The 19,948-nt window shown below is 48.5% G+C and overlaps 2 protein-coding genes across 8 annotated transcripts in view; one reads left to right on the plus strand and one right to left on the minus strand.

Moving 5' to 3' along the window:
- TTC23 (tetratricopeptide repeat domain 23) overlaps nucleotides 1–9,123 on the plus strand; it is a 161,096-nt gene extending 151,973 nt beyond the window's left edge. For 6 of the 7 annotated variants that reach the window (XM_010845838.1, XM_010845841.1, XM_010845839.1 and 3 more), the window contains 2 exons: nucleotides 6,420–6,502; nucleotides 7,279–9,123. In XM_010845838.1, the coding sequence (XP_010844140.1) occupies nucleotides 6,420–6,502; nucleotides 7,279–7,393 (198 nt within the window). In that variant the 3' untranslated portion in view covers nucleotides 7,394–9,123. The remainder of the gene's footprint in view (nucleotides 1–6,419; nucleotides 6,503–7,278) is intronic. The other variant, XM_010845843.1, reaches the window with a different exon arrangement.
- A 1,153-nt stretch (nucleotides 9,124–10,276) lies between these two features.
- The window catches only part of SYNM (synemin, intermediate filament protein), a 27,291-nt gene continuing 17,619 nt past the window's right edge, over nucleotides 10,277–19,948 (minus strand). The window contains exons 4-5 of the mRNA XM_010845855.1: nucleotides 18,709–18,776; nucleotides 10,277–16,519 (exon numbers count right to left, since the gene is read on the minus strand). Coding sequence (XP_010844157.1) covers nucleotides 12,879–16,519; nucleotides 18,709–18,776 — 3,709 coding nt within the window. The 3' untranslated portion in view covers nucleotides 10,277–12,878. The remainder of the gene's footprint in view (nucleotides 16,520–18,708; nucleotides 18,777–19,948) is intronic.

The raw sequence follows: 19,948 nt of genomic DNA on the forward strand, positions 1-19,948 counted from the left end.
GGGTGAGGCTGGTGTCTGAGGGGCTGGGCAGGCCAAGCCCCGCCCCCACGTGACCCTGTTTTTATAGGGAAATGCTGTCTGAGGAGCTGTGCCTCGGTCCGTCCTTTCATTTCCCCACGTTCATCGTTTAAGGAATCATTTCTGATGTAAATGAAAGCATAACTGTGTTTTTCTAAACATTTAAGGCATTTCATACATCCACATATTTTAACTTCTGATGTTGTCTTTTCTTCTTAATTCTAACCTTGAGAACTGACATAAAAAGAGAAGCACAGTTCATGTGTTCCGGGGTAATCTCTCCTCCCCATACTCTAGCATCAGATAATATGTGTAAACAAGAGCAGGGATTTCAGATTCTGAGCATTAGAGTCTTTGAAAATATTTTACCTTTCTCAGGCTTTGTTTTTCATTTCTTGTCAAGACAAAATACATGTGCTCGCTTGAAGGTTTGGCACAGACCCCTCCCAGGCAAGAAAAGTATGTCTTTCTGCATTTTCCATCATTGAGTCTCGTACCTTGCAACTGAGATGGCTCCTAAACTGCAGCCCTAGCTGCACCGCCTCTCTTATTAAAAAGGATATGTCCCAGCAGCACTTCTGTGGTCAGAAATTTCCCAATAGAAATGATGTGGTTTCAGGACTCAAGACTGGAGGTTGAGGGAGAAAAGGAGAGATGAGGCCACTTCTGCAGAGGAACTGCCATGAAAATAAGCGGCCCTGAGCACTAGTTGCAGATTGTCAGAGATCCCCCCAAATCAGAAAATACGCTCCTTTCTGAGCTCAGGTCTTGTAGACTGAGTCAGCTAACCTCTGCCTCAGCTGCCGCCGAGCCACTGGTGTGTCCACACAGGGAAGGGTGCTGGCTGGGGGGCTCGGAGGTGGGCCAGAGCAGGCAAGTCAGTGCCTCCGATCCCAGATTCCTTGGCCTCTGGGGTCCTTAGAAACCTAACTTTCAAAACTCAAAGTCGTGTCAAGTAAAATTTTTAAGGTTCTCACCAGATGCTTAAGATTGTGTCTAACTCCCCTGGCATTATGGATGCCTGTACGAGAAAGTGGCACCCAGGGGACACGATTTCTGCTGTTGAGCGCCGGGATTATGATGGAGGAGGTTTGTGACACCGCATCCTCATGGAGCTTCCTCACCAGACATCTCAGCAGCTGACGTGTCCCTGGAGCCCTGTGGTCTAAACACATCTTACAGACCCATATAAGGACTTCATAAGTGGATCTTTTATTCAACCTATCTAGTCATTCATCAATTTAGCAAATACTGCATCTACTTAGCACCGAGGACTGTGCCAGGCCCTGGGACACAAAGGTCAGCCAGACAGACAGGGCGCCTTGGTGACAGCTCGTAGACCAGTGTAAAGCGCAAGTCCCCTTATGCCTTCCTGAAGCAGGAAAGGCCTTTAGTATTTAGGGAACAATGAAAACACAATGACTCCTCCCAGTCCCTGCAGATAAAATCAAGAGAACACAAACGGTGTATGGCTTCCTAAAACTCATCTGGAACCTCAAAATTTGGGGGTTTTTTGTCCACTTAAAAATGACAAACACCCTTTGGAGGCTGATTTCAGATCAGAGTGTACTGGACTCCTTGGGAGAATTGGGAGAGTACAAAATACCTTTACTGGTGGAGAATGTTCTGTTGAGGCCTGAGGAATTCTTTACTTGGTTCAGTGAGATATTTACAATGCCCAGACTTGATCTCCGTCAATATTTTTAACAAAAGAATTGAAATACTTACCTCACACAAAAATGTTTCAGCAAATTTAGCTAGGAGCCACAGAACACTGAAAAATTCAATTTATGTTTCTAGATAAAAATATATAGCTAATTATATATATATATATATATGGAGAAGGCAATGGCACCCCACTCCAGTACTCTTGCCTGGAGAATCCCATGGATGGAGGAGCCTGGTGGGCTGCAGTCCATGGGGTCGCTAAGAGTCGGACACGACTGAGCAACTTCACTTTCACTTTTCACTTTCCTGCATTGGAGAAGGAAATGGCAACCCACTCCAGTGTTCTTGCCTGGAGAATCCCAGGGACGGGTGAGCCTGGTGGGCTGCCGCCTATGGGGTCGCACAGAGTTGGACACGACTGAAGTGACTTAGCAGCATAAATATATATATGTACATATATATATGGCTATGTAAGATGTTTTCTAGTTAAAGTCAGTAATGGATTGTTTCACTACTTAAGAAATGTTAGCTGTTAGAGACCATTTCCACTACTGGATGAACCAGTCTTCCCTGTCTATCCTGGTATGTCCTCCCTGGGCACTGTCATCACAAAAGAGACTGGGGCCGAGGGTCTGTGTCCCTGCTAGTTGACATCTTTTTACACCTCTTCCCTCTTCAGCTAGAGTTTTGGGCAAATTTCATTAGTGAATATGTGAAAGTGAAAGTCGCTCAATCGTGTCCGACTCTTTGTGACCCCATGGCCTATACAGTCCATGGAATTCTCCAGGCCAGAATACTGGGGTGGGTAGCCTTTCCCTTCTTCTGGGGACCTTTCCAACCCAGGGATTGAACCCAAGTTTCCCGCATTGCAGGCGGATTCTTTACCAGCTGAGCCACAAGGGAAGCCCATTAGTGAGTATAAATAGCCTAAAAATAAAGCCTATTAACACCAGAAAGAAGAGAGTCTTGACTCCTGGGACTTAGGAGTAGACGGGATGGGCTCACTTCCCTCTGGTCTTTATTCCTGGAGAGGGTCACTTTACCCAACCATGGTCCTTTCTCCTAACGCCACCCTCTCTACACAACACCCCAGGGAAAATGAGCCACAGGCTCTGGGACAGAGGTGGCTAGTAGAACCAGTGAGAATCCGCCTCCGTATTGTCAGTTGCCATGTTCTTCTTCCAGGAATCGTGAATATTCAGCTAATAGTATATTCCTCCCTAGAGAATGGGAGGCCAGGGAGAAGAAACCTCAATAACCAAAGGAGAATGGAAATTCCTCCTGAGTTTTAGATTTTGGAGGCCCCTTCTTAAGGCAGACTGACCTGAGACTTCAGGTTTTCTCATATAATTGTTATAAGGTGTGTCAGTAAAATTCTGTTTCAGTGAATGAGTTAACATTCATGTCAACATCAGCCCGTCTCAAAATGAGCTGCATCTGAGGCACTCACACATATGTAAACACGGACGTTTGCAGGGGGCTTAAAATTCGCCCTGATCTTTTACTCTGAGTGAAGGTAGCCCTAGCCAGGTAGGAGGAAATGAAGTCCATCTGGCGAGATGCGCTCGCCCTGGAGCCCCGCCCAGATGGGGGAGAACGCTCTTGCTTCTCAACCGCCGTCCCTGTGTGAGCCTCCTCTGCGGGCCCCGGTAGCAAGTACCCAGGTGTCCAGTAGCCATGAGTCAAAGGGGAGGAGAGCTGGAAGAGCTTACAGCGTGTCCCCATCTCCTTCCCCTCAAAGCAACACAGAACTTTCTCAAGGTTCATAAGTTTCCGAGGTCACAGCCATCTCTGTGTGAATTAAAGCAGGGTTAGCTCCACTCCAGTACTCTTGCCTGGAAAATCCTATGGACGGAGGAGCCTGGTGGGCTACAGTCCATGGGGTCGCGAAGAGTTGGACATGACTGAGCGACTTCACTTTCCCTTTTCACTTTCATGCATTGGAGAAGGAAATGGCAACCCACTCCAGTGTTCTTGCCTGGAGAATCCCAGGGACGGGGGAGCCTGGTGGGCTGCCATCTATGGGGTCACATAGATTCAGACACGACTGAAGCGACTTAGCAGCTCAATCCCAGGAAATGAGGCGCACGTTGCCTAGCCCAGGTCAGGGCCTCCGTGCAGACTGAGAAAATGTGAGGTTTGCTGCTCGGGAGAGCTGGGATCCTTGCCTTTATGGAATTTGGATTATATACTAAATAGAATAACAGGGAAATGTGTACTCCATTTTGGTGTTATATAATTCAGCTAAGAAATAGGGAATGTTTTCTGTTATTTAAAAAGCCCTGCCATATTTTCATCTAATAATATTCCTTTCCTCCAAAAGACAACTGTATTCTCAGATTCCAGAACCACATTCTCAATTGCTCAGATTGAACCAAACTTTCAGATGGGCTTGCTATTTTCCACAGCTCATAAAAACAAAGCCTTTTGGTTTCCTGCATTTTAATTTTCAAAGACCTAAAAAATTCTGATTGACCCATAAGAATGAATACAGTCTTTAGTATGGAGTCCCCAAATCCTCACACTTTTTTTTTGCTCAAACTATTACCATGTAAAAAGAAATTCAGTCTTTTAAAAATATATTATGAAATATTTCAGATATAAGAAAAAGTGTGAATAATATAACAAGCACTTCTGAGTTTACTGTTCAGTGTAAGAAATAAAACATGACCCATAGGGTTGAAGCCCATGCCCCACTCCATTTCCAAATAACTACTATCCTGAAATAGATATCATTTCACCTTTATTATTTTACTATAGTTTTGTTTTACATTCAAATATGCACACACATATTACATGCAATCCTCTGCAATTTGCTTTTTCCTCTCTAGAATCATGAGATTCATCTGTGTGGATCCATACATCAAAAATTTGTATGATGTCATCTATAAACAATATACATATATCACAATTTACTTATCCACTACTAAATAGTCCCAAATCATTCTACAAAATATTCCAAAGTTGGTTATACCAATTTTAGTACCCACTGTCAATATATAAAAGAATTCTTGTTGCCTCATATTTTTACAAAGCTTGGTATTATCATCAGACTATAATTTTTGAGATCTGTTAGGTGAAGAGGTAATCTCACTGAAGTTCTCATTTGCATTACTGGTTACTAGTGAGCTTAGCTGTGTTTATCAGCCAGTCTGTTTTCAACTTCTTTGAATAATCTGTTTATATCTTTTGATCATTTTGCTATTAGTAGCTTTTTTCTCTCATTACCTTATAAGAGTTCATTATGTATTCTGAATGTTAATCCTTGTTCAGTTTTGTGCAAATATTTTCCCTCAGTCTGGTTTGTCTGTACCTTGCCTAGGGTACATTTGGGAGCACAGATGTTTTGAATTTTAATGTAGTTAAATTTCATCAGTCTTTTACTTTTAGTGTGTCTGGATCTTGTCTCCCCACCTCAAGATCATAAAAAAATATCCTTCAGTATTTTCATCTGTAAGTTTCAGGTTTTCATTTTACAGTTAGTTCCCGAAACTATCTGGAGTTAATTTTTCTGTTTGATATGGGGTAGGGATCTATTTCCTTCAATTTGGAAAACCCACTGGTTTCATAGTTCCATTTACTGACTAGTTCAGCTCTTCCTTACGGACTCTTCAGGGCCACTTCTGTCATCTATCAGGTGTTAGATTCCACCATGTTTTGTTGATTTATCTGGATGAAAACCACTGTCTTAATTACTATAGTTTTTTAAAAGGTCTTGACATTCAGCAAAGCAAGTCCCTCCATGTCATTCTTCAATATTATTTTGACCATTTTGGGCACAACTCTCATCTCTGTTGAGCAGGACAGTAGGGAGAAATCAAGACAAAGCCACTCCTGGATAATATACAGCTGAATATTTAACTCCTAAACAAATCAGCTTCTAAGAAATTGCTGTGTATAATGAATATAGAAAGCTCATATAAGGCATTTGTTTACAAAAAAGCAAAAACATTTTAAAAGCTTTTTTGAGCTGTAGCAAGGGTCATTTAAAATTAGAAACCCTTCCTCTGGTCAATAGCAATGTTCTTGCCTATATTTTCTAAAAATACAACTTTTAAACATAGTTTTTTAACTTTTTAAACATAGTTTTGCATACAGATAGTCACAGTAGGGCCTCCCTGGTAAAGAATCCACCTGCAATGCAGGAGACCCTGGTTAGATTCCTGGGTCAGGAAGATCCCCTGGAGAAGGGATAGGCTACCCACTCCAGGATTCTTGGGCTTCTCTGGTGGCTCAGACAGTAAAGAATCTGCTGCAATGCAGGAGACCTGGGTTCAATCCCTGGGGTTGGGACGATCCCCTGGAGGACGGCATGGCAACCCACTCCAGTATTCTTGCCTGGAAAATCCCCATGGACAGAGAAGCCTGGTGGGCTACAGTCCATGGCGTCGCAGAGAGTCGGACATGAGGGACTAAGCACAGCACAGAACAGTCACAGTGAGTTCTATAAAACAGTACTAAAACTGTGCACTGGTTGCCTAGATCCCTCAAAGAATCCCCCTCCCCCCATTTTGTTATTGGAGTATAGTTGCTTTACAATGTTGTGTTAGATTCTGCTGTACCACAAAGGTTAGACTGTTCTTGGGAGAAACCTTGAGAATGCACTAACTCCTTCATAGCAGGGGTCTGTGAATGAGGTATTCTTTCTCTCATTCAAGGGAGACTTGATTTTCCTGAAAAATGCTCTCAGTGACATTCTCATAACTTCACAATTACCACTTGGTGCTCTGCAGTGTCTTCAGATCCAGACCCTCTTATACGGACCCCAGGACAAGAGGACTCTGGCCACCCAGCAGACCATGGACATCCTGTCCAAGTGAGTTGACCTCCCCGGACACTGTTTACTTTGCCGTCAGAATCTCAGAGGAAGCTGGTTCTGTAAGGTTCAGTGGAACTTTCCATGAAAAGGACAGTCTACTGACTGTCATCCCATTACTCATGAACTATGCAAGCCCAGTTCCTTTGAACACTCAATTGTAAAATATCTTCTTGCCCGATATCAGGAAGAAATCAGCTCTCGGAGAATGTCAGAAGCACAGGCTGGGTTTCATCCTCTTGCAGACCGGCTGCCTGCTAGTCATGTCACCTGCTGGAGGCCGAGGGCACACGGTCCTACGCGGCCTGCGGGCGCTCTGACCTCCTCACCCGGGCTCCGGCCTTCCAGCTTGGACCGCGCAGAGCCTGGTCCGCCGGCTCCAGGACGCGCCGCGGGCGGGACCGGCTGGCCAGGGGCGCCGTGTCAGGCCCTGCTGGCAGGGGGCGCTGTCTCAGGCGCCACCAGCTCAGGGACTCGCCACAGGCGGGCCGGGCCGGCAGGGGGCGCCGCTCAGGCCCCGCCAGCAGTGCCGGGCCCCTTGAGTCGCTGAAGGTCCACTGTGTCCGCTTGGCGAGCACGGCCGCGGGAATTAGAAATGGGAGGAGAAACGCTAGGTTTTCCACTCCTGCGGAGCCCCCTCTCCTTTGCCTGCCCTCCTGGGGCTCCCTCGTGAAGTGCAGCTCAGCAAGTGCCAGGCTGGTCTTCACCACCACCGAGGCCGGCCCCAGGCGCGCGGAGGCCGGGGCCACCACACTGATTCCTCTGCTTGTCCACAGGGCCCCCGAGGTGCCCGCGAGGCCGCGGCCGTCCCCCGGAGCCAAGGCGGCCTTCTGCGCAGGCGGGCGGCCGTACAGTGTGCCCGGACGCACCAGGCCCAGCGCCGCCGACTGAGCCCGCCCCACCGCCCCCTAAGGTGCACCCACCCGGGTGCACCCCCCCGGGTGCCCCACACATCTCGTCCGGAACGGGGCCTTCGACAGCCGCTGCTCGGGTTTCCAGGCCGACTGTGTGCTCCGAATGCAAAGCCACCCCATACCTCCTGTGGGCCCCATGTGGACAGTGGGCGCCCCTCCTGGTGACTTGCCCTTCTATAAAGCATTTTTCTTTCTGCTACCTTAGTGGTTTCTTCTGGCCAACAAGAGTTACCATAAGCACTGCTGAGGCTGCAGGCTTCGCTCCTTCACCATCTGATTGTGTATTTGGTGTACTGCCCCCTGTGCAGGGTCTGGAGTCAGATTTGGAGCAGGAAGATTGTAGGCAAAGAGCTCATTCTTATAGGAAGGTAATAGGGGTTGAGAATAAAATGCTAATAAACAGAAACCTGGGAGTGCTGCGATCAGTATGTGTTTGTGAAATGAAGCTGCCCCAGAGCTCCTGGGAGCCTAGGAAGGGGCCCCGAGGAAGCGTCTCCTCCCTGGTGCAGGCCACCACGCACTGAATTAGGCGGACCACCAGGGGGTGCTAAGAACTGAGGGCACGATAAACGGGACACTGTCCCCGTCTCTTAGAACGTGCCACCCGACAGGGACACGAGTCACTGACTCACATCACGGTGGAGCTGGTTGAATGACAGCAGAAGGAAAGCGCCTGGTACAGTGGGTGGGTGATAAATGGCCCTGAATTTGCCTAGAGGTCGGGGGAGGCAGGTGTAAGAGAGGAGAGAGCCGGGCGCGAGTGAGGCAGGCACGGAGGACTGCTGGCGCCCAGCTACTGCTTCCTGCGGCCTCCACTCCAGCCAGGGGAACGTGGCTGCAGCTCTGGAGCGCTGTTTTGAGTGGATGGCCCTTGGCCCCTACTCTCCTGACTGTGTTCTGGGTTCAGCATGCTGGGGTATGGAGGGTGGGGTTGGATGAGCACTCAGGTCCACAGTGGTCTTCAGTCCCCTGGCAGGAGGCCGGCGTCAGTTGACAACAGGAGTGGCTCGTTTTGAGCACCTTTCCCCAGGTGAGATCCAGAGCTGGGACCAGGTTGAGCATGCAGACGGTGGGAGTGGGGTTTTATCCCCACTTCTCACTGTCCCTTCACAGCTCCTCTCTCATCCCTTGGGCTGTGGCCCAGCAGGGCTGCAGGCAGGCGCTGAGATGGCAGCAGGCTGCACCATGGTCCCCTCTCACTCCGACACCCAGGAGGAAACACAAAACCAGTCTGCCTCCATTTGTGCTGAGCAGCATATGAGAACGGACATGGGAGATGAACCCAAGTTCTGGGACAGTGTGGAGGGAGGTGGGGCCCCTTGTCCTTGACAGCATGGCAGCTGACCGGAGGCCACCCTGCTGGCACTCACCCATCCCAGGCAGGCTTGTGGGACGAAGGCCACATCCAAAGGTGTGAGATGTGGTCACTTGACTGTCCTGTTTGGTGAAGACATGGACTTTGATGCGTATGGTGGGAAAGCATTTTAAGTACATACCACACTGGAGTCTGCCTCAAAAATGTTTGTGCAACTCAAAAATTCCTTTGTTGAGGCCCTCAACACCCGTGTGAAAGTATTTAAAGTGGAGCCTCTGCGAAGTAATTAATACATGAAGGTCAAGCCCCCAGAATGGGATTGAAGTGAAGTGAAGTCGCTCAGTCGTGTCCGACTCTTTGCGACCCCATGGACTGTAGCCTACCAGGCTTCTCAGTCCATAGGATTTTCCAGGCAAGAGTACTGGAGTGGGTTGCCATTGCCTTCTCCAGGGGATCTTCCCGACCCAGGGATCGAACCCTAGTCTCCTGCACTGTAGGCAGATGCTTTACCCTCTGAGCCACCAGGGAAGCCCAGAATGGGATTAGTGCCCTTATAAGAAGAGACAAGAAAAATGATCTTTCTACCCTGTGAGGGCACAACAAGGCAGCCATCTGCAAACCAGAAGACAACACCCATCAGGAACTGACTCCACCAGCACTGTGATATGGGGTTCCCACTCACCAGAACTGTGAGAAGTAAGTGTCCATTATTTAAGTTTCCCAGCCTGTGGTATTCTGTTCTATTATGGCATTCTATTATAGCAGCCTGAGCAGACTAAAAGCCCGTGCTGGGTTTTTGAAAAAACAGAATGCAAATTCTGACGTTATTTATTCCTCTGTTTCTCATAGGATAATATCTTGGAATCACAAGAATTAAAACACTTTTTTAATTTAGCCCCCACTCTGGGGAAAGAATGAATTTGGGAATATTCTCTATCAAACATCTCCCATCTATTACATGTGTTAACTTCAGAACGAAAGGAAGACTCTAGCTATTTATGTTTGGGTTTGTTTTTGTAAAAGGCTACAAACAGGTAAGCATATCTACTCCTTTGTCTCAAACTAGTGCAATTTTTTTCAAGCTCCTAAGAAATGGCCATGATTAGCCACTCCAATTTGCACTTAAGGTTAATAATGAAGCACCTTGGTGTGCTCAGGATTGTCTTCATTTTAGCACTGAAAGTTCCATGTCCCGGGAGAGACCCCTCCATTCAAGGCCAAATGGGATGGCTGGTCACACTGTTGTCAGTAGTTTTGAAGGCTGTCATGATGACATTCTTACCACAAGCTGTCTAGTCTGTATTTCAATATGAACCAGTGGTTTACGCTCTATCTGCCATGCCTTCTCATTCTGTGCTAACAATATCAAGTTCTGATTCATGTGAGTAATTAAATAACTGAGACTTTTCATATCTATGTTCTCCCCAGTGATTCTGTGCCACCATAAAAAAACATGCACATAAACACATATATCCTTTGATTAGAACTTAAATAAAAACCACAAAACACCTACTGGAAAACATTCATTCTCTTTAGAAACAACATGGGGGTTTTTTCTTAGATTTTTATTTTTACACATTCTTATGATATATCCCTTCAAAGGGAACAGGAACAGGTTAGCAAGATCAGCTTTTTAGATGATTCCATTCTAAATATACATTTTAAACAAACAATATCCAAACAACCAGTGGGGAGGTGAGAAACATCCCATTATCACCGCTCTGTCTACACAATAATAAACGTGAAAGGACTGGCTGTGTCCTCACCCTCTCTCACCGTAAAGCTACTATTGTCTCTGGTTTTAAAGGACATGGAACCATGGGGTGACCTGTCACAGGGTCAAGGGCACGCCCTGCTCTGGGCTGTTCCAGAGACTTAGGAACCAACCACAGCTCATGACTCCATGCTGGCAAACACTCTTGGCAGGATACTTCTTGAAGATGTGCACTCCAACATGGAGATACAAATTAAGACCCAAGACACTTATTTTCCAATGGAGGTGGGTCAGGACATTAATAATCTATTCACCTCAGCACTCATTCCCAGGGTCACAAGCTGGGAGAGTGACACTGAGCTCAGCCCACACTTAAGACACACACAACAGACACCCCCCATTACCAGTCTGTCTTGCCATCAGACAACAGGCTGTCACCTTGACCAGTTCTCACCAATAAAAAACCTACACAAATACCATTACCAATTACAATCAACATAAAATCAACTCTTTATATTAGAAATGAGGAGTCTTTGTTGGAAAAGCCGTCACCTCCCCTGACAGTTTCTGACAATCACCAGTTCATCTGGCAGACAACAAAAGTTTACACTTGCAATTCAAATCAACTTTCCTTCTATGCCCTGCTTCACGGTGTTTTAAAAATAGATCATCCTGAAAGCTGTACTGTGATGCTCCTCCACTTCCCAATTAGGAAAACACACTCTCTAAACTACCTGCTGTAGCCATTCCTGGCAGCTGAGATGTGTTCTGTGGAGGTTGAGGGCCATCCTCTGAAACCCAGAGGGAAGACCCTCAGCTTCCATAACTGCCCCAGTAACCACGTCCCACCTGAGGATGACAAAGCTGGGATCATCATTCCTCAGTGCGCTACAGGCAGTTAGGTCTGTGCTACTGTGTTAGGGGGAGGTACAGTTTAGACATTAAGTGAAAGAAACTAGTTTGGATTAAAATTTTAATACTGTGCTGCTAGAGATACTATTTTTATGTGATGCTACAGCTTTAAAGAAGCAAGCTTTAAAAACAATACCTTTGTGCAAAACACACCAGACAGAGCACACCCATTCTAGTATCTTCAACTCAGTGGTGTATATCTGCAGGGCTATATACTCTGTGGCCTGGGAGGTGAGTAGGGCCTTTGCTTGCTCCAGGGCCCCTCCTGGGTGCCTCCGGGCTGGGTGGCAACAGAAGCACCCAGTTCCTTCCCCAAAACATCTTATTCTGTTTAATGTATCATTTGTTTCCCTGGAAAAATACACCCCAACGGTCATGACTTCTGTCTAAAGTGCAAAAACCTCCCTGAGGTTAGTTGCCATCTTCCATCTCCAACCCTTTGTGCTCAGAAAGGCCTCCACCCCCATCATCGGTGGGTTGGGAGGGGCTTCTTTGGGAGGCACAACCCACCTGGGCTTCCAACTGTACTGTGCATGACCACCCTGCAAGTATGTGCTTCAGCTTCCTATTGTCTTTAGGGTCTACCTCCCACCAGTAAAATTAAATGTTTAGATCCTAAGGGCTAAGGTGCAGAAAAGCTCAAGTACACTCTGGTAGGAGCTGGCTACTCCAGAACTTGTTAAAACCAAAAAGAGTATTTAGACTGCGCACTGCTTAATGACCTAGTACCAGGAAAAGCTGGTATTATAAGCCATTCCCAGTAATCCTTCCCCAACCCCCTGCCCCCACCTGGACCCAGTGCAGGGTTCCAGGAGCTTGTGCAAATGTAGCAAGTGTGCTAATCTGATACACTGCAGGAGGCTGGAGCTGTCTTCTCCATAGATAAAATACTATATTTTTAAAAGTTGTGCACATAGAAGGCAATTCATTCAAGTCTTAAAATGAATTTAACTCTAAGGTGAGTAACTTTTTCCTAAGATGAAATCATTTCACTTTTTTTAATCTGCCTATTTCCTATGGTTTCTTTTTTGAAAAGACTTTGTAAATAGACAAATGAATTCATTTTTCCCTTATAATGTTAGTTTACTATTTCATGTTAGCACATGTGAATAAAATTTACTCTTAAATATATTACTTTAATCCCATTGCCATTTAGGTGTCTTACCTAGGCAATTATACTTTCAAACAGATGCCAGGCACTTCTGTGACCAGGTGCAAAAATGGGAGAAATCATCTCTAGGAGTGGAAAGAAAACTCCAGAAAAAGGAACTTTTAAGACTAAAAAGATAAAAGTATTTCTTGTCAAAGTCCCAACTCAATAAAATTCCAATGCCTTTTAAGGCATGAATTAGTTTGAAATCTTTACAGATTATTAAGTAAAAAGACACTGCCTGGAGTACTCGAAGTAAAAAAAGGGGGGGGGGGTTTAATAAAGAGTTCACCTCCCTCCCTTAAAGTAAAGGCCTTTGTGTGTTGGTATGTTACCAAACAAGATGGCATTTAAAATCAAATATCTGTTTATCAAAACCAGTGTCCCTCATTTTCCTCCTCCTGACTGTCTAGATAGAGGAGGGCAACCTTCTTCTCGTCCGAAATCACTGACCTCTGGTCTACCATCCTCTGCAGCTGCACCGTCTTATCAAATTCAGCCTGCTCCTTGCCCCTTTCCCCGGGGGCCTGGTGTCTGTCCCCAGCAGAGCCCTGAAAGCTCACGCCGGCTGCCAGGTCATTCCTACTGCTGGCATCTCTCCAAGCACCAGGCTCAGACACACTAGGAGCTTCTGCTTCCGTCCCTGCAGGGAAGAGGACTCTGGCCTCTTGTGTCCAGCGGGAGGTCGCCTCTACGTTACTCACGTCCATCTGAAAGGTAAACGAAGTTTCTTTGGGCCCCAGGGCAACGTGCCTTAGTGTTCTGCCACTGTCTGCGACCTCGCTTACTTCAGGGGAGTCTACCGAACCAGCAAGTGCAAAGGTTTTGGAAATGGGTCCGTGGAAGACAATGTGTTCAGAGGTCTTGGCTTCCGCGGGACCCAGCTGAATATGCCTAAAGGATCTGCTCACACCTGATGTTACTTCATTCCCTGACATGTCTCCTGCACTAGCTTCCTGGGGAGACTCCGAAACGGCCCTTTGGAAGGTGCTCTTTTCAGTCACAAGGATGTTTCGACCCACAGTGTAACTGCTGGTGGCCAGGGTCTCGTCTGCCGAGCCCTCTCTGTGGGTGCTGCTTTCTGAGTCACTAAATTCTAAGGGCGGGGGAACGATCGGCTCGGTGGCTTGATGCCTCTGAGGCCCGATGGTAACATGCCTGACGGACGTGCCGTCCCCTGACCACGCTTCCATGAGCACAGAAGCTTCCCTGACGCCCAACTCCCCTGCGCCTGAGAGGGGGGCTGTGAGCTGGGTCTGCTCAGTGAGCCCCTCCCGGGCGCCTAACTGAAGGTGCTTTACGGAAGCCTGGGTGCCCGCTGACTCTTCTGCTTGAGAAGAGTCACCCGCCTTCCCCACCCCAGAAACGGGGGCCTGAAAAATAACTTCCGTCTGAGCATAAAACTGTTGGGAGCCAAATGGGCTGTGCCTCCCAAATCTGGGAGGCTCTGTGGGTAGCTCTGCAGGGCCAGGTTCTTCTGTGCCCCCAGCCTCGGGACAGGCGGCATCAGGCCCTGGGAATATGACTTCTGTGGACACTGGGCTCTGACGGGCACCCAACGTAATGAGCCTGGCAGACCGGCTGGTTCCCGCCAAGCCCTCTGCCCAACTCGCCTGGCCCTCTGCACTTACCTCCACCGCCTGGGCGGCACGGCCTTCGGCCGAGACCTGCTCAGTCCTCCACATTCCAGGGGATGATATCTGGACGCGCCCCCCAGACTGGCTGACGTCCTCCAGCACGTGAGCATGGACAAAGCCCGTGGGGCTGGTGACTTCCACAGTGGCCGACACAGGGCCCGGGGGCGAAGCCAGGCCTGCGTCGGCCTCCCCCGCAGAGGAGCTGTATAGCTCCTGGGTGGCCCAGCGCCTGAAGCCGCGACCGGCCTCCGCCTCCGGGCTGCCTGGGCCTGGGCTGCGCCGCCGCGCCAGGCTGTCTCGCACCACCGACTCCACGGCCTTCTCGATCTCCCCCGCTTCGTCCTTGCTCAGCTCCTCCAGGTCTAACTGGTCGGCGTCCACCGTCTGTGAGAGGTTGACTTCGGCCACTAGGGTCACGGCCCTGCTGCCCGCGCTCTGGACTTTCTTCACGTCAAACGAAACACCCGCAGGCCCGCCCTGGCCCTCTCTGGTGAGGGCAGACAGCTCTTCCTTCATGCGCTCCGGAAGGTTCTCCTCCAGCTGCTCGATCACCTCCACCAGCTGGTGCCTGGGCTCCTTGGAGTCTTCCTTAATGGATGTGTGGAACTCATGGGGTATTTTGATTTCCTTCTCAATGACTATGGGCTTGGCATGAAACTCGCCACTTCTAGTTTGTTCTTTCCAGGGAGCAGATGCCGTGTCCCCCTCCAGAGACACTTCTGGAACATCCACCGGCTTCACGACCTTCTCTCCCGGAACGTCATCCCTCCGCACTCTTCTCCGAGACCCCGGCACGATCTCATCCTGCCAGGAGTACCTGATGGTGGATTCCTCTTCAATGTGGATCTGCCCATACACGGAGCCTTCTTCTCGCTCAGGGGCCCCAGGGTGTTCGTCCGGAGTCGACACAAAGTAACTCTGCTCTCCCTCCAAGTCACCTGCCTCCGTCACTTCTTCCACATGAGTTACGCTCTCCTGGGGCCGCCTGGCCTCCTGACCTGCGTCCCCTGAGCACGTGACATCTGATTCCCCGTAAACTGCCTCCTCTCTCTCCTCAACAAGCCCCCTGGAGCTCGGAGACACGTCATCGATCTCCTCCACTTCGAACGGGGTAGAAAACTCATCTTCCTTCTCGCTGCTGACATAGCTCATGGGCTCTTCGATGATCTCCACGTTGACGACTTTTGCTCGCCCTTCTTTCCCCTTCAGACCGAGACGGATCACGTCTCCGATCAAACGCTCCGCCGATTTTCCTTTCAGCTCCACCTCTTTAGCATCCTTGCTTAACAGGTAGTCCAAGCCGGCTTCGTCCGAAATGTCAATCTCTTCAGTCAGTTTCGACTCCACGACTATCTCAGTCTTTGCTTTTCTGTCACCGGGAACTTCTTTCCTGTCCACATAAGTGACTTTTGTGTCTGGAAAAGACTCAGCGGATGCTTCTGCCTCAGGAGAGTGGGTAAACTGCTTCAGGATACTGGAAACGATGTTCTCAGCTATGGTTTCAGTCATGGAACCGCCTTTCAGAGAGGCTGTGGTGTCGCTGGCGCCCAGCGTAAACCCAGCCTCTCTGGTTTCCACCCCTCTCCCTGTCCCGTCACCAGCATCCTCCTTTAGGGGTGTCTGGAGACCCTGGGGGGCCACCTTTGCTGTGCTGTCCTGGGACGCCTCTAGCCTGATCGGTATCTCTCTCCCCTTCACACTTTCCTCCTTCAGCGACTCCTTCTCTCTGGCCTTTTCCCTCATCTGCTCGCTTTCTCTCTTTCTTGCTTCTTTATCTAACTTTGTCAGTTCTTCCCACCTTAAGTTTCTCTCCTCTGAAGCCTTCTCTTTGGAATCGAACATTTTCTCTTCTCGCTTTGTTTGAATGGTTCCTGGTCTGTTTCTCTCCTGCTCCTTTGTGGCTTTAGCTTCCGTTTTCTTCCCCCAAATGACGGTCCTCTCATTTGACCACGTGCCCTCGGAAGCAGCTGCCGCCTCCTCGGCCCGGCGTTCTTGGTAGGGCTCTGCAGCAGCGACGGACTCTTTGGCTGAACTAGCGGGTGGAGCCTTTGTTCCTTCGGTTCTTGGCCTCTCAGGGAATGTTTTCAGTTGAGCTTCAGTATTTCTTAAAAGACCGGGGGTTGGAGAGAACGTTCTGAAGTTGGTCTGACCGCTGGCAGTTTTCTGGTAAGCGTTCTCCTGCCAGGCAGTGGTGAAGGAAGAGTATCCGGAGCCCAGCACGTCTCTTCTGGCATCGCTCCCGACGGGTGTCTGAGAACGCGGCGCCAGGCTCTGCCGGAAGCTCTCAGGAGGTGCTTTTTGCCTTGAAAACAGATTTCTCTCATTTTCTTTCTGTAATACTGAGGTGGTATATTGATAGGACTTCTCTCTGAATTCTGTAGAAATTGAACAGTACATTAAATTGATAGTCATCATTACCTTTTTTCATCTTAAAAGCATCACCACAGATCAGATCTTATCCCGTCATAATATATACCATTACCACAGAAGGGTCATTATAAATGAGATATGTTGGGTTCCCAAATTACTTTTTCCGGTAGTTTAAAGAATCCCAGGACAATAAAATACAGCTCTACAAATGCTTCCACACAACACTTTTCTCCAATTACTGATCTTAAAATACTCATCCATCTTAAATATATCAAACATGTGATCATAAAGCATGGCACCTTGTGCCAGTGAGGTTAGGGGTGTATTTATGTGGCAGAAATCTCACAGTTTGGAATCCTTCATTTCCACTTTGTTAAGGTAACTTTATTTTACTGATGAGCAGAGAAGAGCTTCATAATTACCAAAGATAAGACTATATAACTACTAAACATTGAATGGTATTACCCCACCACCTTTTACTATGCTCTTTTTTTTCCTTCACTGATTTCTATGTTGGGTCAACAAATACTGAAGACTTTAACTTTTTTTAAAACTTCCTGATTCTTCGACTTTTATACTTTTTTCCTTTTTTCAAACATCTCATTTGAAAAGGTGCCAAAGGAGGAAGCCAGCCAGTCATCACTACTACAATCTGTCTTAATGTCATGGTTGTAGGACTGGGAGGCTGTCTGTGGGGCTTCCTGCTTTGCTCTGGCCCATCCACAGAGATGCTACCCTTGGGGATGGCCACACACCCCAGGGTAACTGCTCTAGGGGTGGTCACTGGTGGTAGGAATGTAGCCTGGCCAGCAGGACCATCTACCCTGAGGGTACCCCCTCATGCCTACCCACACCCATCTGCTGATCTGGATAGAGCCTTCTCATCCTCTGGGTCTCCCCACTGCAGCCAACCAGCTTCCTCTCAAATTCAAAAGCAAACTTGCTGGACATTATCAAAGACCAAATTCCATCCAATCACAGATGACTGGAACCAAAATTATTCTGAACCCGGTGACCTGTCATCCTGTGAAGTATCTAACCTGGGATGTTGCTTTTGAAAAATAAAGATGGAGGGTGTTTTTTTTTTTTTAATCTACCACCTATACAGACTGGCTGTTATAATCACTCTCCTGACAGTGGTAACCAACACATACATGTATGCCCCACGCACCATGATTCTGAACATGACAATACTCAGAGCTGAACTACAGAGCAGGGTGTACACCCAACACGTTGTACCTAATGGACTCTGCCCTCGCTTAAGAAAGCAAGCTCTTAAAGGTTGTACAGGTCCAGGGGAGTTTTCTTTTTCTTAGTTATCCTGCAGCTTCTCTGGGTCTTTCTAATGAACACTAACTCTCTAATAGTCGGTTCTGCAGCCACAGGAAGTTTGGGCTTTGTGCTGCGGCTTTTGGCCTGGACAGAGGTCAACCTCAGGGCACTAGCTGACATTGCTGCTCGCATCGCCCTGAGCTGCCCACGGGGACACAGGCTGGTAGAAACGGTATAATCCTTTTACCTCTGCTCGCGACTTCCAGAGCTGAGCCTGCTGGACGAAGCCCTGGGCCTGTGTGAAGGCTGTACGTCTTTGCTCTGTAAAGGGTATTCCCTCCAAAGGGTGTGATGAGCAAATCCATTTCCACCTTCTCACTGGCTCTCCATCAGCCCTCTCCTCCCTCACCAAGTTGGGTAGGAAGAATCCTCAAAACACTAGCTAGATGAAAATGAGTTAATGAAGCCCTTTCCTATACAATCTCATTTGCATATTATTGAAACTGTGTGTGTGTGTGTGTGTGCACACATGTGCACACATGCATGGGTGTTTAATCACTCAGTCATGTCTGACTTTGTGACCGTTTGGACTGTAGCCCATGAGGAGCCTCTGTCCATGAGATTTCCCAGGCAAGAATACTGGAGTGGGTTGCCATTTCCTTCTCCAGGGGATCTTCCCAACCCAGAGATCAAACCCACGCCTCCCGTGTCTCCTGCATTGCAGGCAGATTCTTTATCCCGAGCCATTGAAACTAAAGTAAATTCTATTTGGTGCTTGAGAGGTACGAATGACAGTTATCTGAAAACTCTTATCTAACCCCAGCTCTTCCAGATAAATGATACTTTACTCTTTATCCATAGAATAAACCTGTGCAGATGGACACCATCTTAATGTTAAATGATAAGCTTCCCTTATATTTACCTTGTGGCATGTTTTCAATGCATTCAACGATCAATATCTCCGGATTACTCTCTCCTTCCAGTAAGGCTCTGTAAAAATTATTTTTAAAAAGCTCATTAGGAAATAGAAGATGAGAAGTACCTCTGTAAGCTGTGGATTGGGTCGATGACACTCTGGCGCAAGGTCACCCGTCTGCAGATGCCACAGGGCGTGCAAGACCATGCCAGACCTGGCTCGAGAGCACCTATCAGCCAAATGAACAAAGCGGCCGGGCCTCCAGAAGGACTGGAGAGCCAAGAACTTCTAGAAAGGCCCTCCAAACCCAGGGCGAGAAGGAGGAGGAGACAGAGGGATGTGGACCGAGGAGGGGAGGCCGGGGACCTGGCTTTCCTGGGAAGTGGGGAGAGACCCATGCCTGGCAGACCACCCGGGGCCACAGAGCCCCAGAACAGTAACACTACCAGTAACACTACTACCCCACCAGGGTCTCCCTGGAGTCAGAGGTCAGGGGTTAACTAGGGGCAGAGGAAGGGCTGACATTTGTCTGTAAATAAGGCAGTCAGGCTGCACGTGCACTTTTCAAACTGCGTTCCATGGGGACATCTTAGAGATGAAAACAATAGAGGAGAGATGGAAGGGGCAGGCAGAAAAGGAGAAAGAGCTTCAGCCGCCGCTTCCACCACAGCCCCCAGGGATCATTTCTAGGCGGCATCCAGTTACCTCCTCTGATAAAAATGGCAAAATGCACTAGACTCGGGGGTTTCTTTGGCCATGTCTAACTCCAAAAGTGTAAAACTATCATAGAGTATTCATTGTTATCCACATCTAGGACTCGAAGCTGTGAAGAGAGAGCAGATGCAAGCCTCAGGGCCTCTGCGCTCCACGGTGGGTCAGCCAGACCCAGGGCCCCGAGACCCTAGGATGCGGGCTGCTACCGGCACAACAGTTGTTCAGTTGCCAGGGCAACGTGTGAGGTCACCAACGTCAGTTCCAAGAAATACACTGCATAGGGCAACGGGCAAGCAGAAGTGGAGCCCACTTGGAAATGCTGACTGACCACTGACAGCCGGGCAGGCAAACACGGGAGGGCCGCCAGCGGGGACTCGGGTCAGGCAGGGCAGTGCCAAGTCCTGTTTCCACGGACTCAAAGGCGGTGATTCCCACACACGCGAGAGCCCCGTGGGCGGCTGGAAGAGGGCAGGAGCCCCCACTCCGCAGCCTAAGGAGAAGCAGAGACGAGGGCGAGGAGTTCCAGTCCAGC

Source organism: Bison bison, unplaced genomic scaffold, assembly GCF_000754665.1.
Source record: "Bison bison bison isolate TAMUID 2011002044 unplaced genomic scaffold, Bison_UMD1.0 scf7180017864224, whole genome shotgun sequence".
NCBI classification, from domain to species: Eukaryota; Metazoa; Chordata; class Mammalia; order Artiodactyla; family Bovidae; genus Bison; species Bison bison.